This window comes from Salminus brasiliensis, chromosome 9, assembly GCF_030463535.1.
Source record: "Salminus brasiliensis chromosome 9, fSalBra1.hap2, whole genome shotgun sequence".
In the NCBI taxonomy this organism is placed as follows: Eukaryota; Metazoa; Chordata; class Actinopteri; order Characiformes; family Bryconidae; genus Salminus; species Salminus brasiliensis.
Window position 1 is genome coordinate 9,874,668 of NC_132886.1, and position 19,600 is coordinate 9,894,267.

Here is a 19,600-nt window from a genome sequence, read left to right on the forward strand (position 1 = left end):
AGTATATTACTGTATAGTATCGTATTGGATAGTATAGTACAGTATAATATTGAATAGTACAGTACAGTACAGTACAGTATAGTATTAATGAGAAGAGTATAGTATAGTCTTGAATAGGATAGTATTACATGGCATGGTATAGTATTGAATAGTATAGTATAGTATAGTATTGAATAGAATAGTATTGCATGGTAATAGTTCGGGATTGTTTGGTATATTATAGTATAGTTAGTATAGTATAGTATTGAGTAGTACAGTGTATTACAGTATAGTATTATATTGGATAGTATAGTACAGTATATTATTAATGAGAAGTATATTATAGTATTATTAGAAGTATAGTATAGTCTTGAATAGTAGAGTATAGGATAGGATATTACAGTATAGTATAGTATAGTATTGAATAGAATAGTATTGCATGATATAGTACAGAATAGTACAGTATAGTATAGTTTGAGATTGTTTGGTATATTATAGTATTGTTAGTATAGTATAGTATTGAGTAGTACAGTGTATTACAGTGTAGTATTGTATTGAATAGTATTATATAGAACTGTATAGTACAGTATAGTACAGTATATTATTAATGAGAAGTATATTATAGTATTATGAGAAGTATAGTATAGCATAGGATATTACAGTATAGGATATTACAGTATAGTATAGCATTAAATAGAATAGTATTACATGGTATTGTATAGTATTGATAAGTATAGTATTACATGGTATTGTATAGTATTGATAAGTATAGTATAGTATAGTATAGAATAGTATCTGTCTGTCTGTCTGTCTGTCTTTCAGTCCATACATCTGTCTGATTCAAAGCTACCAGTCAGTCCTAGTGCAGGGGTCCGGATGTCTTTATCAGAACCACATTTGTACCTGATCACTTTTTAAAAAGCATACACCGACCTGTAATACTCTGCTGTCACACACTGTTTATGTGAAGCTTAGACAGTACTCGTCTACGGGATGTTTCAACTAAATAAGGACTGGAAACATGTAGTATCATTTTTCTCTTTGTCTACCATCTGCTCCCAGTTTCATGCAGGACACACTATTACAAATCTGCAATGTCTTTAAAATGCTGCCACCTTCCGGCTTCATTTCGCCATTACACAGCCAATGTCCAGCGCCGGTCCAAGAGACCCTTAGTTCATCAGAGTTTGGTCATTTTCCCGTGTTAAATGTATGTAAGTCACAGTTAATTACCAGATGTATTTTAGAAATAAAAGCACACTGGTCTGTTTAACGTGCAGAGGCGGATTCTCCGGGTGGGTGTTAAGCCAGAAGCCAGGACTGCCTGATAGAAATGTCCCGTAATGGTTGTCCTGTAGCATACTTTAAGGGATGTTTTTATTAAATTGTAAAATTGAATGTAGACAATGTCTTGTACGCCATCCTCCTGCTTATCAGTGTGTTTGATAGGTAGGCAACAATCACCTGAATCTGATGATTTATCAAGTAGCATTGTGGAATCGTTAAGCAATCTCAAACTTATGTATTTGTGGCTGTAGAATTTCCTAAAAAACACTACGATAGTGTAGAATTTAACGTGTTTACAAGTGTGAGAACTCCACAAGCTACACCAGTCTAAACACTGCTTTAAAATCCCGTCCTGTTCCGGTTTCACACAGTGCCGATTCAGAAGCGCTGATCTCCAAACACTCTCAACCACACGCTTGCGGGTTTGTACGGTATGTAGATCGCCGCTCATGCGCAGTGCCCCCGACTTGCTTTATTCGAGTACGCATGCGCAGTTAGCACCTCTCCGTCGTGTCTGTGCGGCGCTGCTGTTGAACGCGGGTGTGTGAAAATGTCCACCGACGGACCTCCGGGAGCCGAAACCAGCCCGGATTTGGGCGCCTCAGTGGCGGCGTTGAACACATGGAGCATCGCCGAGCTACAAGCCAAGCTGGCGGAGATCGGGGCGCCTGTTATGGGTGAGTGAAACCGGGGGGAATGTCTGCAGCGGTGAGCGGGGCTATGCTAAGCTAATTAGCACGCATGCTAGCTAGCCAGGTCGCTAACCGCCGCCGCCGCAGCCGCTGCTGCTGTTAAAATCAGGTGTTTAACTGATTCCTGATTTAATATGTGGGGTTTTTCAAGCACTGTTGATACTAATGTCTTCTTATAGGGGTCTGGATATTAGCTCGCTGTTGTTGGGTATGAATAAAGCTGCCTGTGGCCGCGCCATGTTGGTGCTGTAACAGTGAAGCTAACGTTAGCTAGTGCTAGCTGTGGTGGGTAAAGCTGAGGCTTGTGTCCTCGACTTTAGCTCATTTCGAAAAAAGCACACAGGTTTACTCATATTGCTAAACAACACTTATTTATTTCAGTATTATGTCTCTTTATTCTTATGTAATCAGTTACAATAAGTATTGTTTACAATCATACCGGTGTAAGTATCAGTGAGATGCATTACCTCTACCTGTTGGGTCACGTGTAACGTTAACATGAGGGCCAAAAGCTGAAATATAGCCTATTAGATAAAAAATAAAATATATGCAAAAGTAATAACCACCAGCTCTACTTACCAGGCATGAGCGCAGTATAGGACCCTGCAGCCTCCTTCCACCCTGCTCTTCAATGCTCAGGACCACCACAGAGCAGGTAGTGCTAATATTTGGGTGGTGGGTCATTCTCAGCACTGCAGTGAGACTGACTGACTGACATGATGATGATGATGGTGGTGGTGGTGTGTTAGTAGTGTGTGTTGCGCTGGTGGTACGACTAGGTCAGACACAGCAGTGCTGCTGGAGTGTTTAAACCCCTCAGAGTCACTGCAGGACTGAGAGCAGTCCACCAACCAGATATATACAGCCTACAGTGTCCTGTGAGCGCTGATGAAAGATTAGAGGATGACCAACACTAACTGTGCAGCAACAGGTGCAGAGCTTCTGTCTCTGACTGTTCATCTACAAGGTGGATCAGCTAGGTAGGAGTGTCTGATAGAGTGGACAGTGAGTGGACAGACACAGTGTTTAAACACTTACAGCAGCATTGCTGTGTCTGATCTACGTGTACCACCAGCACAATGTACACTACTAACACACCACCACTACCATGTCCGTGTCACTGCAGTGCTGAGAATGACCCGCCACCCAAATACTACCTGCTCTGTGGTGGTCAGACCTGTGGGGTCCTAAGCATTGAAGAATAGGGTGAAAGGAGGCGGCTAACAGAGTCTGCAGGGAAACCGATGGATACAGTCTGTACTAAGTGAGTGTAGAAACAAGGAGGTGGTTTTAATTGTTAGGCCCCAGTTTTTAGCTCTCCTCATGGGAGTCTAGTATTATTTATTTATATATATATATATATTATAGTTCTCAATACCTGGTTTGGTAAATCGGCGTGATGGAATTCATCCTGTCCATGTGCTGGTTCTCCAGGAGAAATATGGAACCCAGCTTTGTTCTTCAAACTAGCTCACAAGATCTCAACCACTCTCTTAAAAAGGAGACTTTTTTGTTCATTTGTACATCCATCAGATCACATTAGAACTGGAATAGTAACAAGTGAAAAAAATAACAAGTAAAAAAATATATTCACTACATATGTAATATGGAAAGCATGGTGTGCAGCATGAGAAGTTAAATCTAATAATTGAATCATTAAAATGTTGAGTGTCCCATGTGCAGTGCATGTGTATGAGGCTTACATTTGGCTAACAGTGTGACATTTGACTGTTTTCTGTTTGTTGTTTTTCCTCAGGCCCCAGGGAAGAGCTGATAGACAGGTTGAAAACATACATGATGCAGGTAAGACACCCCTAAAATAAATATACTAAAAAGTTCATTCTGTTTCATTTGTGTCTTTCTTTTCCTGTGAGATTGAGCTTAAACTTTTTCTTTTTCCCCTCAGACTGGAATGATCTTGAGTAAGCCCAACATACCAGGTGGAGATGACAAGGGCATGACCACGGTGAGTGTTGTCTTCCTATTAAACGAACGGTTTGCTGGAATATTACATTTAGACAGTTTTCCTTCTTACCATAGAGCATGTTAGATGTTTGTAGACCAAAATGTATGGTCTTGTAGGTCTGGAAAATTTGTACTGGCATCTATTTATAAGGGAGGTTTTTTGGCCATGAATTTGTATGTGTTCAACTCAATGGACAAACTAATTCCACAGCAGTTACCCCATATTTATCCTGGAAACGCTGCTGCCGGCCCCCAATGAGTGCTGATTTTGTTCACGTCCATTCATTAATGTCTTGATTCTTTCTCTCTCAGATTCCAGGTCTGCCGCCCATGCCCCCAATGCCCTCCATGCCACTCCCTCCAGGAATGGGCATGTTGCAGGCCATGGGGATGATGGGAGGACCCCCACCGCCAGGCATACGCTTGGGCATGGAGCCCCCAGGTGTGCCCCCAGGTGTGCCCCCAGGAGTGCCCCCAGGTGTGCCCCCAGGAGTACCTCCAGGCATACCGCAGGACGACCAGCTGAAGATGGCCCAGCAGAGAGCTGCCATGATGATGCAGCAAGAGGAGAGGGCCAATCAGGTATGAGAGCGGTGGATAACAGAGTGGTGTTTTTTAATAGAGAAGTTTAGCTTGAGTAATATACATGCATGCAGTCTGTTCGTATATGTATGACTGCAGATGTATCAGCTCTCATTTGTCTTTTTTTTTTTTTTTTGCCCCTTTTTGTGTGTATGTGTTCTGTTTCAGGGGGAGAGAGCCATGGAGGAGCTAAAGGAGCAGGAGCTTCTCGAGCAGCAGAAGAGAGTAAGGCACTGCTCTTTTCTGTGGGATGTAATTTCACTGTGTGTTTGATCAGTGAGTCTTGTTGCCATCATTCAGCCTAAATGAACCCCCACTCTCTTCTCTCTCTGCAGGCTGCACAGCTCCTGGAGCATGAGAGACAACAGGAGCTGGCTAAGATGCAGCAGGGAGGACCACCAGGCACAAGGGGGCCAGAGCCAGGACCAGGGCCCAACCTGTTGCCCCCCATTGTTCCACTGAGAAGTTAGTACCTCTTCTATCATACTATAGGTATTGTAATGATTTGAGAGGTGATGCCAGAATGGTTAGTGGAGAGCCTGTGTCAAGTGTGTGCTTCAGTATAAGATTGTCTGCTGTTTCACCTGAAAATATGGCATGGTACGTCTGCTAATCCGAATCCAGACCTGTCTGTACCTTGGATAAAGTACCTCTGTCCGTTTTCCATAGCAAACAGGATCATAGATGTATATAGGTGTTGAGTATACTGTGGTATGAAAATTGATAGTTATCATACTTTGTACATTTGCTTGATACCAGTACTAAGAAAAACACTGAACAGGGAATCCCACCAGTTTCGTATTATATATTATATATAGAATATTATGGTCTCCATATTGACTTGTGTTTTTAATAGCATCTAAGCTTAGCGGTATCTTTTGAATTGTAGACAACTTAGTCTTATTTCATCTCATCTGCATTTCTCTTGACTTGTAGCTTTGACAACTAGTGGCCCACCTCCTCCAGGGGCTTCAGTGGTTTCACAGAACAATCAGAGGCAGAGGGTGCCACCACCACCTGGAGAGGATGCTAGAGAGGTATGAACTTACGAGACGTTGTTTGCCTTATATCATATCTGCATTTTTTTGTATATATTGTTAAATAGCCTTTTAAGGCACTCTGTACGTTTATACCAGAGTTTTATATCACCGTACAGAACAGTCTCAGCTCCCCATGTCACCTAGAGCACTGTGTAAGAAGAAACTGACCCTAAACCTGAAAAATTTAAGTTTTAGAAATTCATAGTATTTCCTGTAAGATCTTTTCTCATGTGGAATTGTTTTGATGCTTAAAACGTGAGTCTTAGCTTCACATGTAGTGGAACACAAGAATAAAAGTATCTCGACTCACAGCCATGTAACTCCGGATGTGAGTTATGTGGCTCTGCCTAAATCCAATGGAAAGGACGGGCTCTACAGATTCAGGAGATGTTTGAAGCATGTTTCTCAGCTGTATTATTGCTAAAAGAGGATTGACACATTTGATGCCCGGGAGCATTTATAGACTCCAGTGGGTTACCTCTAAAATATTAGAAATGAGCTGATTCTCTTTATTCCATATCCATGTTTTGTAATAAACTTTGAATTGTGGCACAATGTGCCCTTCTGGATATGAGTTCATCTCTCAGCCAAATGGATACTGACTGTATCTGTTCTGTGGCACAGATGTGGTCGAATGACGAGGTTGGCATCGGCCCAAAGATCCCACAGGCTCTGGAGAAGATCCTGCAGCTGAAAGAGATCAGACAGGAGCAGCTCACTGTTGCCCCTGCAGGTCAGAATGAAGAACTGCAGCAAACCCAGACGATATTGTTTCTCATTCGTTTTGTGGTAAAATGATCAAAGCTTTGTGAGTTAAGTTATTAATGAGTTTTTATGTCTTCAGAAGATGAAGACGACGGCACTGAGATGGAGTTGAACAACTCTTCACGCGCTTACTCAGATGATGAAGATGAGAGCGCCCTCTCTAAAAAAGATGTAAGTATTACTAAAGGTTCTCATTTGTAATTTCATTGTACAGCTCCTCTGTGTTTCAGAGTACTACTCTAGTAGTGATCGGTTTTCCCAGAGTAAACCCTTCTTTTTCTCTATCTGCAGAAAAGCCGCAGACGCAGAAACCGGAAGAAGAAGAACAAGAAGAAGAGGGAACAAGAGGAAGAGCTAAAGAAGGAGGCAGAGAAGGAGAAGGAGAAAGAGCCAGAAGTGGAGATAGAGTACATCACAGAGGAGCCGGAGATCTATGACCCTAACTATATTTTCTTCAAGAGAATCTTTGAAGCTTTCAAGGTGAGTGTTTACATCCCCGTTAAGCAAATATAGCTTAGGTTATTGGAGAAAGACTTAAGGATTCATAAGTCAGGGGACTAATGTCTACACTGCAGTTGATCACAAATGAGTTTGGTTCTTGAACTTCTCATTTCTGTTGTTGAAAACCGCATGTCCACAAAATGAAAGACCCGTCTTAATCTTCAGTGTAAAAAGATTGTATTCCAATAGAGTTGGGCAATATGATATTTTATCATATTGTGAAATAGTTAGTGATAACAGTATGCTTTTCTAATCATATTAAGGATACTGTTAATGCTTAATAAACACTGATGATAAACACTAGTTTTAATACAAACAGTGTAATCAGACTGGTTTAATTAGATGAAGAGCAGCAGATGTTTAATAAAAATCACTGTATTTAGTATGGGAGACTATCTAAATAGTATTTTTTTTAAGGGTCTGCCTCTGTACTGACATTTTTAGTCTGTGATTACATGTATTGTGATAAATATGATAAATTGTGTATCGCAAAAAAAGTCTTTGAATATCGTGATAAAGTATTTTTACCGTACCGCCCAGCCCTATAGTCCAAGTCATTTTTGAGCATTTCTATTTGTCCGTTCATCATTAAATTCTGACTGTAGTTCTGACTCTAGCAGTGGGAAAACTGCAAAATGGAGGTACTAGGTTTTTTGCAAGATGGTGGCATTTTCTTTTGAAAAAACATCACTGTGACTCCAGTAGGTTAGCTCAGCTACACTGCTGTCGATGGATCTGTCCTCTTCATTGTGGGTACTGTCTCTGTTCACAGCTAACGGATGACGTGAAGAAGGAGAAAGAGAAGGAACCAGAGAAAGCAGAAAAGCAGGAAACCACCTTGCTGAGGAAGAAAGGATTTTTGGAGGAAAAGAAAGACAGCGATGACAGTGATGAGGTGAGCTGTTGCTTCTGTGTATGTGGGTGTAACAATTTAAAATTTCTAAACTGTATTGCAATCACCCATGTAACACCCTTCTATGAAATAACTCCTCGTCTCCCTACTTTTGCAGGAAGTGAAGCCAGATGTACCAAAGCTGTCGAAGAAGAAGCTAAGGAGAATGAACAGATTGACCGTAGCAGAGCTCAAACAGGTTTCGTACAGAGTTCTACACTTTTGTACCTCCAGCACCCTGAAAAATGTAGCATTTTTTCATTATGGAGTTTGACTTGAAGCGTTGTGCACATTTTCCACTTGCATTCAAAGCTCTTATGGTTGTTGATTTTTCCCTCAGCTGGTGGCACGTCCAGATGTGGTAGAGATGCATGATGTGACCGCTCAGGAGCCCAAGCTGCTGGTTCACTTGAAAGCCACCAGGAACACTGTGCCTGTGCCCCGCCACTGGTGCTTCAAGAGGAAGTACCTACAGGGGAAGAGGGGTATCGAGAAACCACCTTTTGAGCTGCCAGAGTTCATCAAACGCACCGGCATCCAGGAGATGAGAGAAGCTCTCCAGGAGAAGGTGAATTATCCTTATATGATAATTTTAAAGGGCCAAAGATTTCTATGTTTCTAAAGAAAATTATTCCATTTTGATGTGTCAAATGTGGACACCCCTTTTAATATGTGTATTCGGCTACTTGCACTAAGTTGCATCCATTGCGTTGATTAGAATTTAATTGAATAAACATGAGCCTGTTGGCTCCATGCCTAATGCCAGGCATGGGGTAGAGAGGTATAAATCCCCCCAGCATTGAGCTGTGGAGCAGTGGAAGATCTGTGTTCTCTGTCAGGATGGTTGGCGACCCATCCAATACTTTGGAATGAGTTGGGTAGTTGAGGATGAGATGGAGAGGTGATAATCCGACATCCTGACCTCACTAACACTTTTACTGTTGGATGCAATCAAATCTTCATAGCAGTGCTCCTCCAAAATCTAGTAGAAAGCCTTCTTCCCTGGCCAGTAGAGACAGTTACTCCAACAGAAGCAGGATCAACTCTTTGTACTTAGTGTATATATATATACATACACTATGTTAAACTAGAAGTACAGGATATTTAACCATATAGCATTAGTATTATTGTCCTTTTAACAGTGTTATGCTTATGCACTCTATGTGAGGCAAAGTAATATATTTTAAAGCATTGTTTGACAGCACTTGTGTTTGGAGAAGTGTTAATCCATTCTCATACCTTGTATGAATCTAAAACATCAGCTGCTAAGTTGGTGTTCTACCCTGATTCCTTTTACTCATTTTCATTTACTAGAGACTAACCACATTTCTCAAATCTGCAGGAGGATGCCAAAACCATGAAGACCAAAATGCGTGAGAAAGTCCGCCCCAAGATGGGCAAGATTGACATTGACTACCAGAAGCTCCATGACGCTTTCTTCAAGTGGCAGATCAAGCCAAAGCTCACCATCCATGGAGACCTGTACTACGAGGTAATGTCATAATCTGGCAATGCCTCTCTTTCTGTTTTCAGGTGGAAAGGTTGTGAAAGGAGTGGTATTGGTTTTCTCTCCTCTTTTTTCATGCTGCTGATGAAACTCTTGCATAACTGTCACATTTGCACTGTCTCTGTGTCTCTCAGGGTAAGGAGTTTGAGACGAGGCTGAAGGAGAAGAAGCCTGGTGATCTGTCTGATGAGCTGAGGATTGCTCTGGGCATGCCCACTGGCCCTGTGAGTCTTTCCACTGTGCTTGGTGATCTTCAGCTGTTAGTAGTACCTTTTGGATTGAAGCTTATATCTGCCTTAGCTGAGATTTTGCCCAGCAGATGGTGCTGTAGATCAGGGCCAGGGATTGTTTTTCAATAAGTGAGCATGTGTGAGGAAATGCACAGTGTTACACAAATGTACACAGGATTCAGGAAACCACTGTACTCTTCTTGTTGATTGCTTCATCTGATGGTGGACTTTCTAAAACATGGAAGTTGTCGAGCACTGCAATGATGATGATATATTTCTTTCTCTGTCTCTCTGCAGAACTCCCACAAAGTCCCCCCACCATGGCTTATTGCCATGCAGAGATACGGCCCACCACCCTCCTACCCTAACCTCAAAATCCCTGGTCTCAACGCCCCCATTCCTGAGGTTAGTATGGAATGACTGCAAACCAAACACCAGCGTACCTTTTTACTTTTGCCACAAGCAAATGCTTTTAGTCAGCTTTGGAGTTGTTGATATTCTGTTCTGGTTTGTTGAAGTTTAAATATGGCAGAACATATAGAGAAAGGCCTGAGAATGTCTATAATTAATAAAGCATTGTATTTTGAGCTGTGGTAATCATTTGAAACCATTTAAATTATAAAATGTTATTAATTTTATTTTGAAGAGGAGGTTAAAACAAATATCTGCATGTTAAACTTTTCCCTGTCTTCCCCCGCCCCCCCTTTCTAGAACTGTTCCTTTGGGTATCATGCTGGAGGCTGGGGTAAGCCCCCTGTTGACGAGACCGGAAAACCTCTATATGGAGATGTGTTCGGAACAAACGCTATAGATTTCCAGGTGAGTTGGTTTGAGTGGGTTTTTAAAGGTGTTGTGTAGGATCGTTTAGTTCAGTTAACCTCCTACAACAGTGAGACTATGTGGCCTGAGTCAGAACTGTATGTGTGAAAACAGGCCAAAGCTGAGGAGGAGGAGGTGGACCACACCCCATGGGGTGAGCTCGAACCATCTGATGAAGAATCCTCAGAAGAAGAAGAGGAGGAAGAGAGTGACGAGGACAAACCAGATGAAACTGGTTTCTTCACACCTGCTGACAGGTACTGATTGCTTTTAGAGACACACAGGTCTCAAGTCAGTTATTAATCACTGAGGAGTTTCAGCGCCTTCAGCATGTCATTATAATGGAAACTGGTATGCTTGAAGGTGGTTCATGATCTGACCGTGTGTTTTTTTCCACTCTCAGTGGCTTGATCACTCCTGGTGGCTTCTCCTCTGTTCCTGCTGGTATGGAGACCCCAGAGCTGATTGAACTCAGGAAGAAAAAGATTGAAGAGGCCATGGATGGGTGCGTGTATGAGTGTTTTTGTACATGCAGAGTATTCACTCTTATTTATGATAGAAATGTATTTTTATTGTATATGTATTTTTGTCTTGTGTTCGATCAGAAATGAGACTCCACAGCTGTTCACAGTGCTGCCTGAGAGGCGAACAGGTCCTGTGGGGTCTGCCATGATGGCATCTACACACATCTACGACATGTCTGCGGTGAGTTTGAGAGGGGTTGAGCTTAGAATTTTCATGTCCGTGTTCCCATGTGTCATGGAAAACCTGGAAGACTACTTTTCTGGTTAAGGGGATGTTTGTGAAAAGAGACACTTGCTAGTGGGATTGTGTATTTTAGCTACTGATTACATTTTCTTGTAAGCTTGAATCATTCAGCAAAGCTGAGCCTGACTGAATCTCCATGGCTCCCAATTTGGCAACAGATGTGTAAATATGTATGGATTTGCCAAGAGATTTGCATCTTGAGGAAAAGTACTAGAGTTACAGGTCTCAAATAGTACATCTGAAGGGCTTTTTATACGATTATTATATGTATGATCTTGTAAACAGATGGACAGTGTTGTGGTCTTTTAAGTCTTTCTTAAAAGGTTTTCTTAGAGAGTGGGAGCCCTAAATGTGTTGTGGTATAAGAGCTGTGGGAAGCTATGTTACAGGTCTTCTATCGGCTATTTTAGAGTTATAGAGTTCCTATTCCCAGTGACACCCAACTTCTTGCACAATTATGTGCCTTATCTTGCACACTAACTTATCTTTTGCTGGATGAGTTTCTCATAACACTGGGAATGCCTTGCCTGTCTCTATGGGCATTTTAGTCAGATCAAATTGGTCTCTGGTTTGTTTTTACCCCTGGTGCGATTCATTTAGGCAGGTGTGAATACATTAATCACACTATGATGCACACAGAGACCCTTGAGAGGAGGTGGTCTGAGTCTGATCCTAAATGAACTCTGGAGCAGTCCATTTGTGTTGAATGTGATCTGACCTCTGTTTGGCCCAAATATCAGGTGTCCTCCACAAGTTTGAGCTAATGGCTCCCGGAGCCAAGTGTTAACCTGGTGTGCTGTCCAGATATTTACTGGGGCTTTGAACAGATGCCATCTCTGCCATTGCATCGTGTTAAATTGCACAGAAATCTGCTCAAGTCCAGAACATGGGACCAACTTCCTGTATTTACTTTCTTACTAGAAAACATTCTCATGCAGTTAGTTGTGACGCGTTTTTGTGCACTTGGATTTTTTCTTGTGTGAAAAAACAACAAAACCAACAGGAAAAAAAGCTTTAAGTGCACAAACTCGTTACCTGATTTGGACCAGAGCAAACCAAATATAGGTGTGTGAACACCCCAAGCGTCTGTATGACTCCACATATTAATTCCCATTTAACCTAAATTCAAGATTCATCATTGAATAATTTATGATAGATTTGCTGAACACAGACTCTTAAGGTTAATAAATAAATAATAAGGTTTTTGGTTTAGCGGGCTAAGGGAATATTTTATTAGGCAAGTATTACAGATAATGCACGAAAGCTAGTACGGTCCAGTAAGCAATATGCAGGCTGCATTAGGCTAACTGGTCTGTAATAGCTTTTTCATTGTTGCCATCATTTAATATTTTTCCCTTAAGCCAGAACCGTGCAGGCCTGATTTATTTAAAGCACATGAGAGAGACAGTGTTGGTTTTGGTTGCTGTTTCATCATGTCCCAAAATACTGTGGGTTTTGCTAAATCTGAGCTTTAGAGAAGCCCCCAGAAGGGAGCAATGGGTCTATCTCTCTTATCCATGGGCTTATCTTGCCTTCTGCAGTTTGTCTCATTCATCTGTGAGCCCAGAACTCTATTAGATTCATCAGACACACCAGTCTTCCAGATGGGGCCCATTTGCATTTTTAATAACAGGAAAGATAAATAAGCCCAACAGTGTCATAGTATGCATACCGATAAGATAACTTTTTAATCTCTCTCTCTCTCTGTTGGTCTCTCTCTCTTTCTCTGTAGGCGGCCGCGGCCCGTAAGGCAGGCGGGGTGTCTGGTTTGGGTGGCGACTCTCAGGGCGTGGAGGTCGCTCTCGCTCCGGAGGAGTTGGAGTTGGACCCCATGGCCATGACGCAGAAGTACGAGGAGCATGTGCGCGAGCAGCAGGCCCAGGTGGAGAAAGAGGACTTCAGCGACATGGTGGCTGAACACGCGGCCAAACAGAAGGTACAGTTACAGCCTCGAATTCACACTAATATAATAATAAACTCTTATTTATAGAGCACTCCAGCTCAGCGCTTCAAGTTGCGGATCAAACTGCTAAATGGAGATAAAAAAAAATCAGTGATCAAATGGAGTAGTCCTGTATTTGGTGTAAAGCTATAAATATATACCAGTGTGCCTCAATTTTAAAAGCAATCATGTTCTGTTGATTTTATTTTTTTTTTTTTATGAAATACAGATTTGCATTAGTGAGCACATAAAATAAGATAATCCTTTATTAGTCCCACAGTGGGGAAATTCTCAGGGTCACAGCAGAAAAGGGCGAGGTGAGGTTAGAAATAAGATTTAAAAAAAGAAAAAAAGATAGCACTGAGCATCCCAAATTTAAACTGGAGAAGATAACTAAGATCTGGAGAATGTTGTGGAAAAGGTTTGGAGGGAAAATTTTTTTTTTTAAATGTGTCTACAGTATTACTACATACTACAGTATTAGAGCTGTAGTATGTTATGTTGCATGTCTTTAATTGGCTGTTTTCAGGGTTCCTGTTCCTGGTGATCCCACACCTTGCTCAATTCTGTCCTGTGCCTTACCTAGCACAACTAAATCGGCTCGTTATGTGCTGGATGAGTCGTGAGAGACTAGGGAACAGCACAAGGTCCTCAGGAATGGCCTGGGGAACATCTGGGCATTCTTTAAAGTTGAAAAATGGAAGACTGAGATAAAGGCTTCTCACAGATGCATTTAAGGCTTTACATAAGTTGTCCAGTATAACCTGTTGCCCACCACCTTTAAGCTTTTCACACATATACTACTTATAACACTTGTGATTTGTCCAAAAATAGTCATTTTATGCTGATACCTGGCTATTACGCCCCCTAGAGGTTAAACATTCAGTACTGCTTTCTCTGTAACTCTGCCTTCATTGATGATTAAATGGAGTGAATTTATTCCTCTATTACATAGCAGTGGGCACCGACCTTCCACCTAACACTTACACTGGTTACCACAGCGACACAAGAAGCAGAAAAGCCTCTGATTGGCTCTATTCTACCCTTCTCGCTCCTCACCAAGCCCAGCCTCCACATTTGTTATTGACCCCCTAACATGCTTTTTTTAATGTATTGATCGGGCAGGAGAGCCGCTGATACTGAGGGTGGATGTACTGCTCATATAATAGAATATATAAAGCTCAGTGTTTCCCTTAGCTTTTTTATTCACTGCTCTCTTTCTGTGTGTCTGACAGCAAAAGAAGAGGAAAGGTCAGCCGCAGGACACTCGCACCGGAGCCAAGAAATACAAAGAGTTCAAGTTTTAGAGAGGAGAGAATCGTGAGACCACCGTTATTCATGCTTTCTGTTTTGTTTTTTTTCCTTTTAAAGTGAGTTTGGTAGAAACAAGCCTAGTATGTATACGCTGATGAGCAGCAGTTTTTTCATTTTACAAGGTGTTTTGTAAATAAAATATGAATCCATGCCATTTTATTTATGAGTTTGTCTTAAATACACATTCTTAGAACGTTCATTAGAGGTGATATTAAAACTGCATTATGACTGGACCAATACAGTAGTCCGGATTTACATAAATGCTCTCTTCTATATGAATGTGCAACAAAGGTAAGAGATTTGTTTAATGTATAAATCATCGTTTTGGAGTGATGTGCACAGATTTCCAGAAGTTCTTTACACATGTATTCAGTTAGTTCAGCTGCTTTAAGCTGTACCTGTTACTGAGACAGGTGCTCAGTTACACACACACAGCTTGTGTATAATCTCCTTAGATAAGCATTACCAGTAGAATTTGACACTCTGGAGCAGCCGCACCTGAGACTAAGGTCACCATACCCAGTGCCTAGTGTTGGGACAAGTACTGCCCTCCCCCCATTTACTGTTTTACGCAGTAAAGATTTGCAATTTGGAACTAATCGCCCAATGTAAGTGCCAGATTGTGGTCTGATTGCAATCAGATCCTCACAGCAATGTTCTAATATCAAGGTCTTATTTAAGTTATTATAATAACTATAAAATAATAAATATTATTGTATAGTCCATTTTGAGAGTTAAAATACATAATGTTAATTGTAAATTAATTAATGATACATGATTACAAATAATGATACATTATTTAGATATTTAACACTAACAAAAGCATTTGTACATAATTATTACGCAACAACATGAATGGTTATTGTTATATAAATCCCATTAATTAAACATTCTTTAATAAGAAGGTAGATACTTGATTTTAAACACATTAAATTTAATTACAATTTATTTCACTACTTTTTAGTTATATTTATTTTTTCTAATATTGTAACTGTATTATCATATTGCTTCACAGCCCTCCGCCCCACCCTGAAACCTAATTTTCTGGAGTAGTAGTTATTAATCCATAACTAATCATCTAACGAACGTGTCTGATTTCCTCTAGATGTTCCAACATCTAGTAGAAAAGCCTTCTCAAAAGACTAGAAGCTTTTAGTGCAGCAGAACTATTGATACCCGTCATTTCAGAGGAGGGCTAAGTGTCTACAAACTTACGGACATGTAATGGCTCTAATGGCTGTTCCTCTCATGCATTCCTCTCCCACCCACTTCAGAGAAGCTGGTACTGTCCGTGGCCCAATGGGATGTGATTTTGCCTTGTGGCTTATGGTTCTGGGTTCTGGCCCATTGACCCAGTCAGCAGGATGCAGTGGCGTGTCCTCCCCAGCAGGGGGAGTGAGGCCTGTGCTGGAAATGTGACAGTCACCTGACGTCTGGGATTCAGCTTGACCTACTTAACTGCTTTCACCGGGTTGACTCGGTCACTAGTGCACACACACACACGCTCGCTTAAGTACACATTCTCCAACAACACACACACGCTCTCTCTTAACCTCCGGCCCTTTGTGCGCGCACACGCGCGGTCAGAATGTCCCCTGGCTCCTGGCTGGAACAGCTCCATCATGGAGGCCTGTGTAGTCTGAGCAGCGCTGCAGTTGCTCAGCTGTACTTTGTTCCTCTTTGATCCAGCTAAGTGGCAGCAGCCGTTTTTAGACACAGCTGGCGGGATGGGCTTGTTCTTCCTCCACCCCCATGTGCTGTATGGACTTCACTGCTGGCAGGGATTCAAGTAGGGCTTTAGAGTAGGAATTAAGCCTAGTGCTCAGACCACTGACCGTAAATACACGTGTGTGATGTCATCTCTTCTTGTCATCTATTTGAAACACACACACACTGCCTGAGTTTATAATGATGAGGTAGTTATGATGTAATGATGGGTTCTGCAGAATTGGTCTGTATTTTATCTGAATGACATCATCTGCTCATTTCTGCTAATTAAACTGATGTCATAAAAGGATGAGAACCTTAATTAGAACCGGGTTCTTCTCTCTCCTCCCTCCGTCATTCTGCTCGCTTACCCGCTGTCTCTCATTCTGCTCTCACTTTCTGCTTTCTCTTATTTCTCTCTTCTTTTTTCTCTTATTTCTTCCCCCTCTCTCTCCTCTGTTTTTTCTCTCTCCCCGTTCTCTCTATTCCTCCTCCTTTCTCTCTCATTCTCTCTCCCATTCTTTCTCTCTCTCTCTTTCTCTCCCATTCTTTCTCTCTCTCTTTCTCTCTCCCATTCTCTCTCTCATTCTCTTTCTCTCTCTTTCTCTCTCTCTCTCATTCTCTCTCCCTCATTCTCTTTCTCTCCCCCCTCACTGCCCTCTCTCTCCTCACTGCCCTCTCTCTCCTCACTGCCCTCTCCCCCCTCACTGCCCTCTCTCTCCTCACTGCCCTCTCTCTCTCCTTACTGCTCTCTCCTCACTGCCCTCTCTCTCGCGCTCTCTCTCTCTCTCTCTCTCTCGCTCTCTCTCTCTCTCTCTCTCTCTCTCTCTCTCTCGCTCTCTCTCTCTGTCTGTCTAGAGAGATCTGTTCAGTAGTAACTGTAAATACGGTGATGTCATCTCTCGGTTGTCCCTCTTTTCTCAGCCTCAGGATGGCTTGCTTTCCTCAAATAGACTCTCTGGTCTTCATGTTGGCTTATACAGTTTAACACTTTCAGTTTTCACAGATGAACACAGATATTCAGACCTACACTATGTGGGCAGAAGTATTGGGACACCTGTTTCTTCATTGTTTCAAGAAAACTCTTTAGGAGTTAACTGGAGTAACTGTCTCTACTGTCCAGGGAAAGCATTTTACCAGATTTTAGTGAGGTCACCTCCCCAACTCACCCCAAAAGTACTGGATAGAGCACTAAAATCATAGAAGTAGAAATCCCTCTCTGTTTTCGTTGGGTTGCAGCAATGCCATCTCCCTCTCGCTCTCTCTCTCTAAGGAGAATCCTCAGCTGTGTTGGGAGTTGGCTGTTAGCATCAGGCCGAGCACTCTGACGAGCCTCCAGACGGTCTTCACAGGAGTCTCACACTGGCTTTCCACTGCCATTAAAAATCCAACCGTACCTCTTTACGGATTAGACTACTGTAACACATGATAAAACCAGTACTGGCGGTATTACACCAGTCAGTAGTTTTCCCACTGTTCTCAAATATACTCGCTAATGTGCTTCTATACACTGTAGTCCTACCCTGCTGTCAGTAAATGACAGACGATTCACCCTGTTACTCATGCCTTATGCACTCTAAGTAGTTAATTAAGCAAGTAATTTATAAAACAATGATAATAGGACCTCATAGTCAATGTTTGAATGAATGAACTTTGTAAAGGTGCTTATTACAGCATTAGCATTTGTTCCTGATAAAAATCAGAGGCTGTTTCCGTCAAACGGAGCGCGCTGGCTTTTATTGCTGTTATATAAGCTTTATGTGTGAGCTGGATTGACTGAATAAACACCTCCTCGTTCCCTGTGTAAACCCAGTGGAGAGATGGCTACCAGAACAAACACTGCGTTCCCTCTCACACTGCTGACGATCACCATGCACGGAAAATATCTGGATGGCGTATAAACACTCAGAAGGGACCCCTGTACCCGCTCCTGAGTTGTGCTCATGACGGAAGGTGCAGAATTCCCTGCTGGAGTGATGGTGGGAGTTCAGTTCCACCTAGCAGCCTGAGTCTTCTGCTCCCTGTAGGCCTGCTCTGCTCTTCTCCTCAGATCAGTCCAGCACAGAAACAGCCTCTGATACAAGCGTGTGAATTAATCAGCTGTAAAAACAGTGTAAAGCAGGGCTGGCACAGAGCCACTGTTCTTTAGTGCTCTCTCTCACACACACATACACACACACACACACTCACATGGTCCTGTAACAGCTGAATCGGGTATACAGAAACAGAGGCAGTACACAGTGTCCAGCTCCCTGCTCTACAGCGGGATGGGTTTATAGACAGATAAGAGATAAGCCCATCCTGTGGAAATACAATCTTCACAGATTACAAAACTATTATTATTATTATTATTATTATAAAAACACATTAAAATGATATATAAATAATAAAATAGTATGCCTGTATGCTACCCTATCAATCATTAAGCAAATTCCTTAATATATGTATATATATATATATATATATATATATATAGTTTTAATTTATTGTAAATGGCAAAAACTTTTCAAGTATTATTTAAAAAATGCCTTATTACACATGATAAGGTGTAATATTCAAACCAAAAAATAATTCATGCTAATAAAAAAATAGAAAAGATTATTAAATAATATATTTAAAAACAACATAAACAATAGTAATAACACTATTATTATTATTATTATTATTATTATTAATAATAATAATAATGCAATTGCTAAATAATTAACCCGTTTAATAATTAAATAATATTTTACAGTAATAACACTTTTATTATTTTTATATAAATATATAACAATAATATTGCTATTATTAATTATGAATAATAATAATAACATTAAAAAAATAAACAGCATCATTTATTAATTTTTATTATGCTTTTCTTTTTTCCTATTTATGATTTAAACGTGTACACTATAATATGTCTTCTCTCTTTTGCTTACTGCCGTAAATGGATAGTTAATTAGGTGGCTCAGCTTTATTATGTCATATGACATTGGTTGTTGACCCTTTTAATCTTCTGTGAGTGTGAGTGAGTGTGAGTGAGAGAGATGTAGTAGACCTGTCATATCTAACTGATCCTGTGTTGCAACCATAATTTAATCCACATGATTCTAATCTCATAATCTCTCTCAGTAGCTGTGGACCAAGACGCTTCACGCAAGCAGAGCGGCCAGAAGCAGCCTGACTGAGGCCAGACAACCGCCTGAACCCCCTCTGACTTCACAAAAGTGAGGCGGAAAGGAGGAAAGGGGTCTTTTAAAGTGGTCTTATTGCAGAATTACTGTATTTCTCTTGTTTTGTTCTGAAGTAAGAGTCTGCTGTGCCTCAATGAGGCCTGGTAAACAGTGTGATGTCCCACATTTGGAAGGAGGGGTCAAATCAGGGGTCATTTATATACAGTGGACCTCTTTCATCCATGTCTTTCTATGAATTGTCTTAAATTTCTTAATCACAAAACTCCCTGGGTTCGATGCTCGCCCTGGGCTCGTTCTGGGAGGAGTGTTTTCCTCGTGTCCATGTGGGTTTCCTCTGTGTACCCTGGATACACTTTAGAATACACAGATCTTCGCTCGGCTTGCCCAAATCTGAATTTATTTGCTTCAAAAATATGTCAGTGGTTCATAATTCA

At 41.3% G+C, this 19,600-nt stretch overlaps 1 protein-coding gene across 2 annotated transcripts; it reads left to right on the forward strand.

Annotated features, from left to right (window-relative positions):
* Window positions 1-1,770: 1,770 nt before the first annotated feature.
* sf3b2 (splicing factor 3b, subunit 2) lies at window positions 1,771-14,437 on the forward strand. Of its 2 annotated transcripts, none has more exons than XM_072688745.1 (22): window positions 1,771-1,943; window positions 3,715-3,761; window positions 3,865-3,924; window positions 4,236-4,505; window positions 4,674-4,730; window positions 4,841-4,970; window positions 5,442-5,542; window positions 6,170-6,278; window positions 6,390-6,481; window positions 6,602-6,790; window positions 7,584-7,706; window positions 7,822-7,902; window positions 8,044-8,271; window positions 9,046-9,195; window positions 9,345-9,434; window positions 9,738-9,845; window positions 10,152-10,259; window positions 10,374-10,516; window positions 10,663-10,764; window positions 10,865-10,964; window positions 12,760-12,963; window positions 14,205-14,437. In XM_072688745.1, the coding sequence occupies exons 1-22, from the start codon at window positions 1,817-1,819 to the stop codon at window positions 14,274-14,276; spliced, it is 2,691 nt and encodes an 896-aa protein (XP_072544846.1). In that variant the 5' UTR covers window positions 1,771-1,816; the 3' UTR covers window positions 14,277-14,437. The 2 variants fall into 2 exon arrangements, with proteins under 2 accessions (XP_072544846.1, XP_072544847.1); XM_072688746.1 differs by having other exon boundaries at window positions 6,393-6,481.
* The last annotated feature ends 5,163 nt before the right edge of the window (window positions 14,438-19,600 follow it).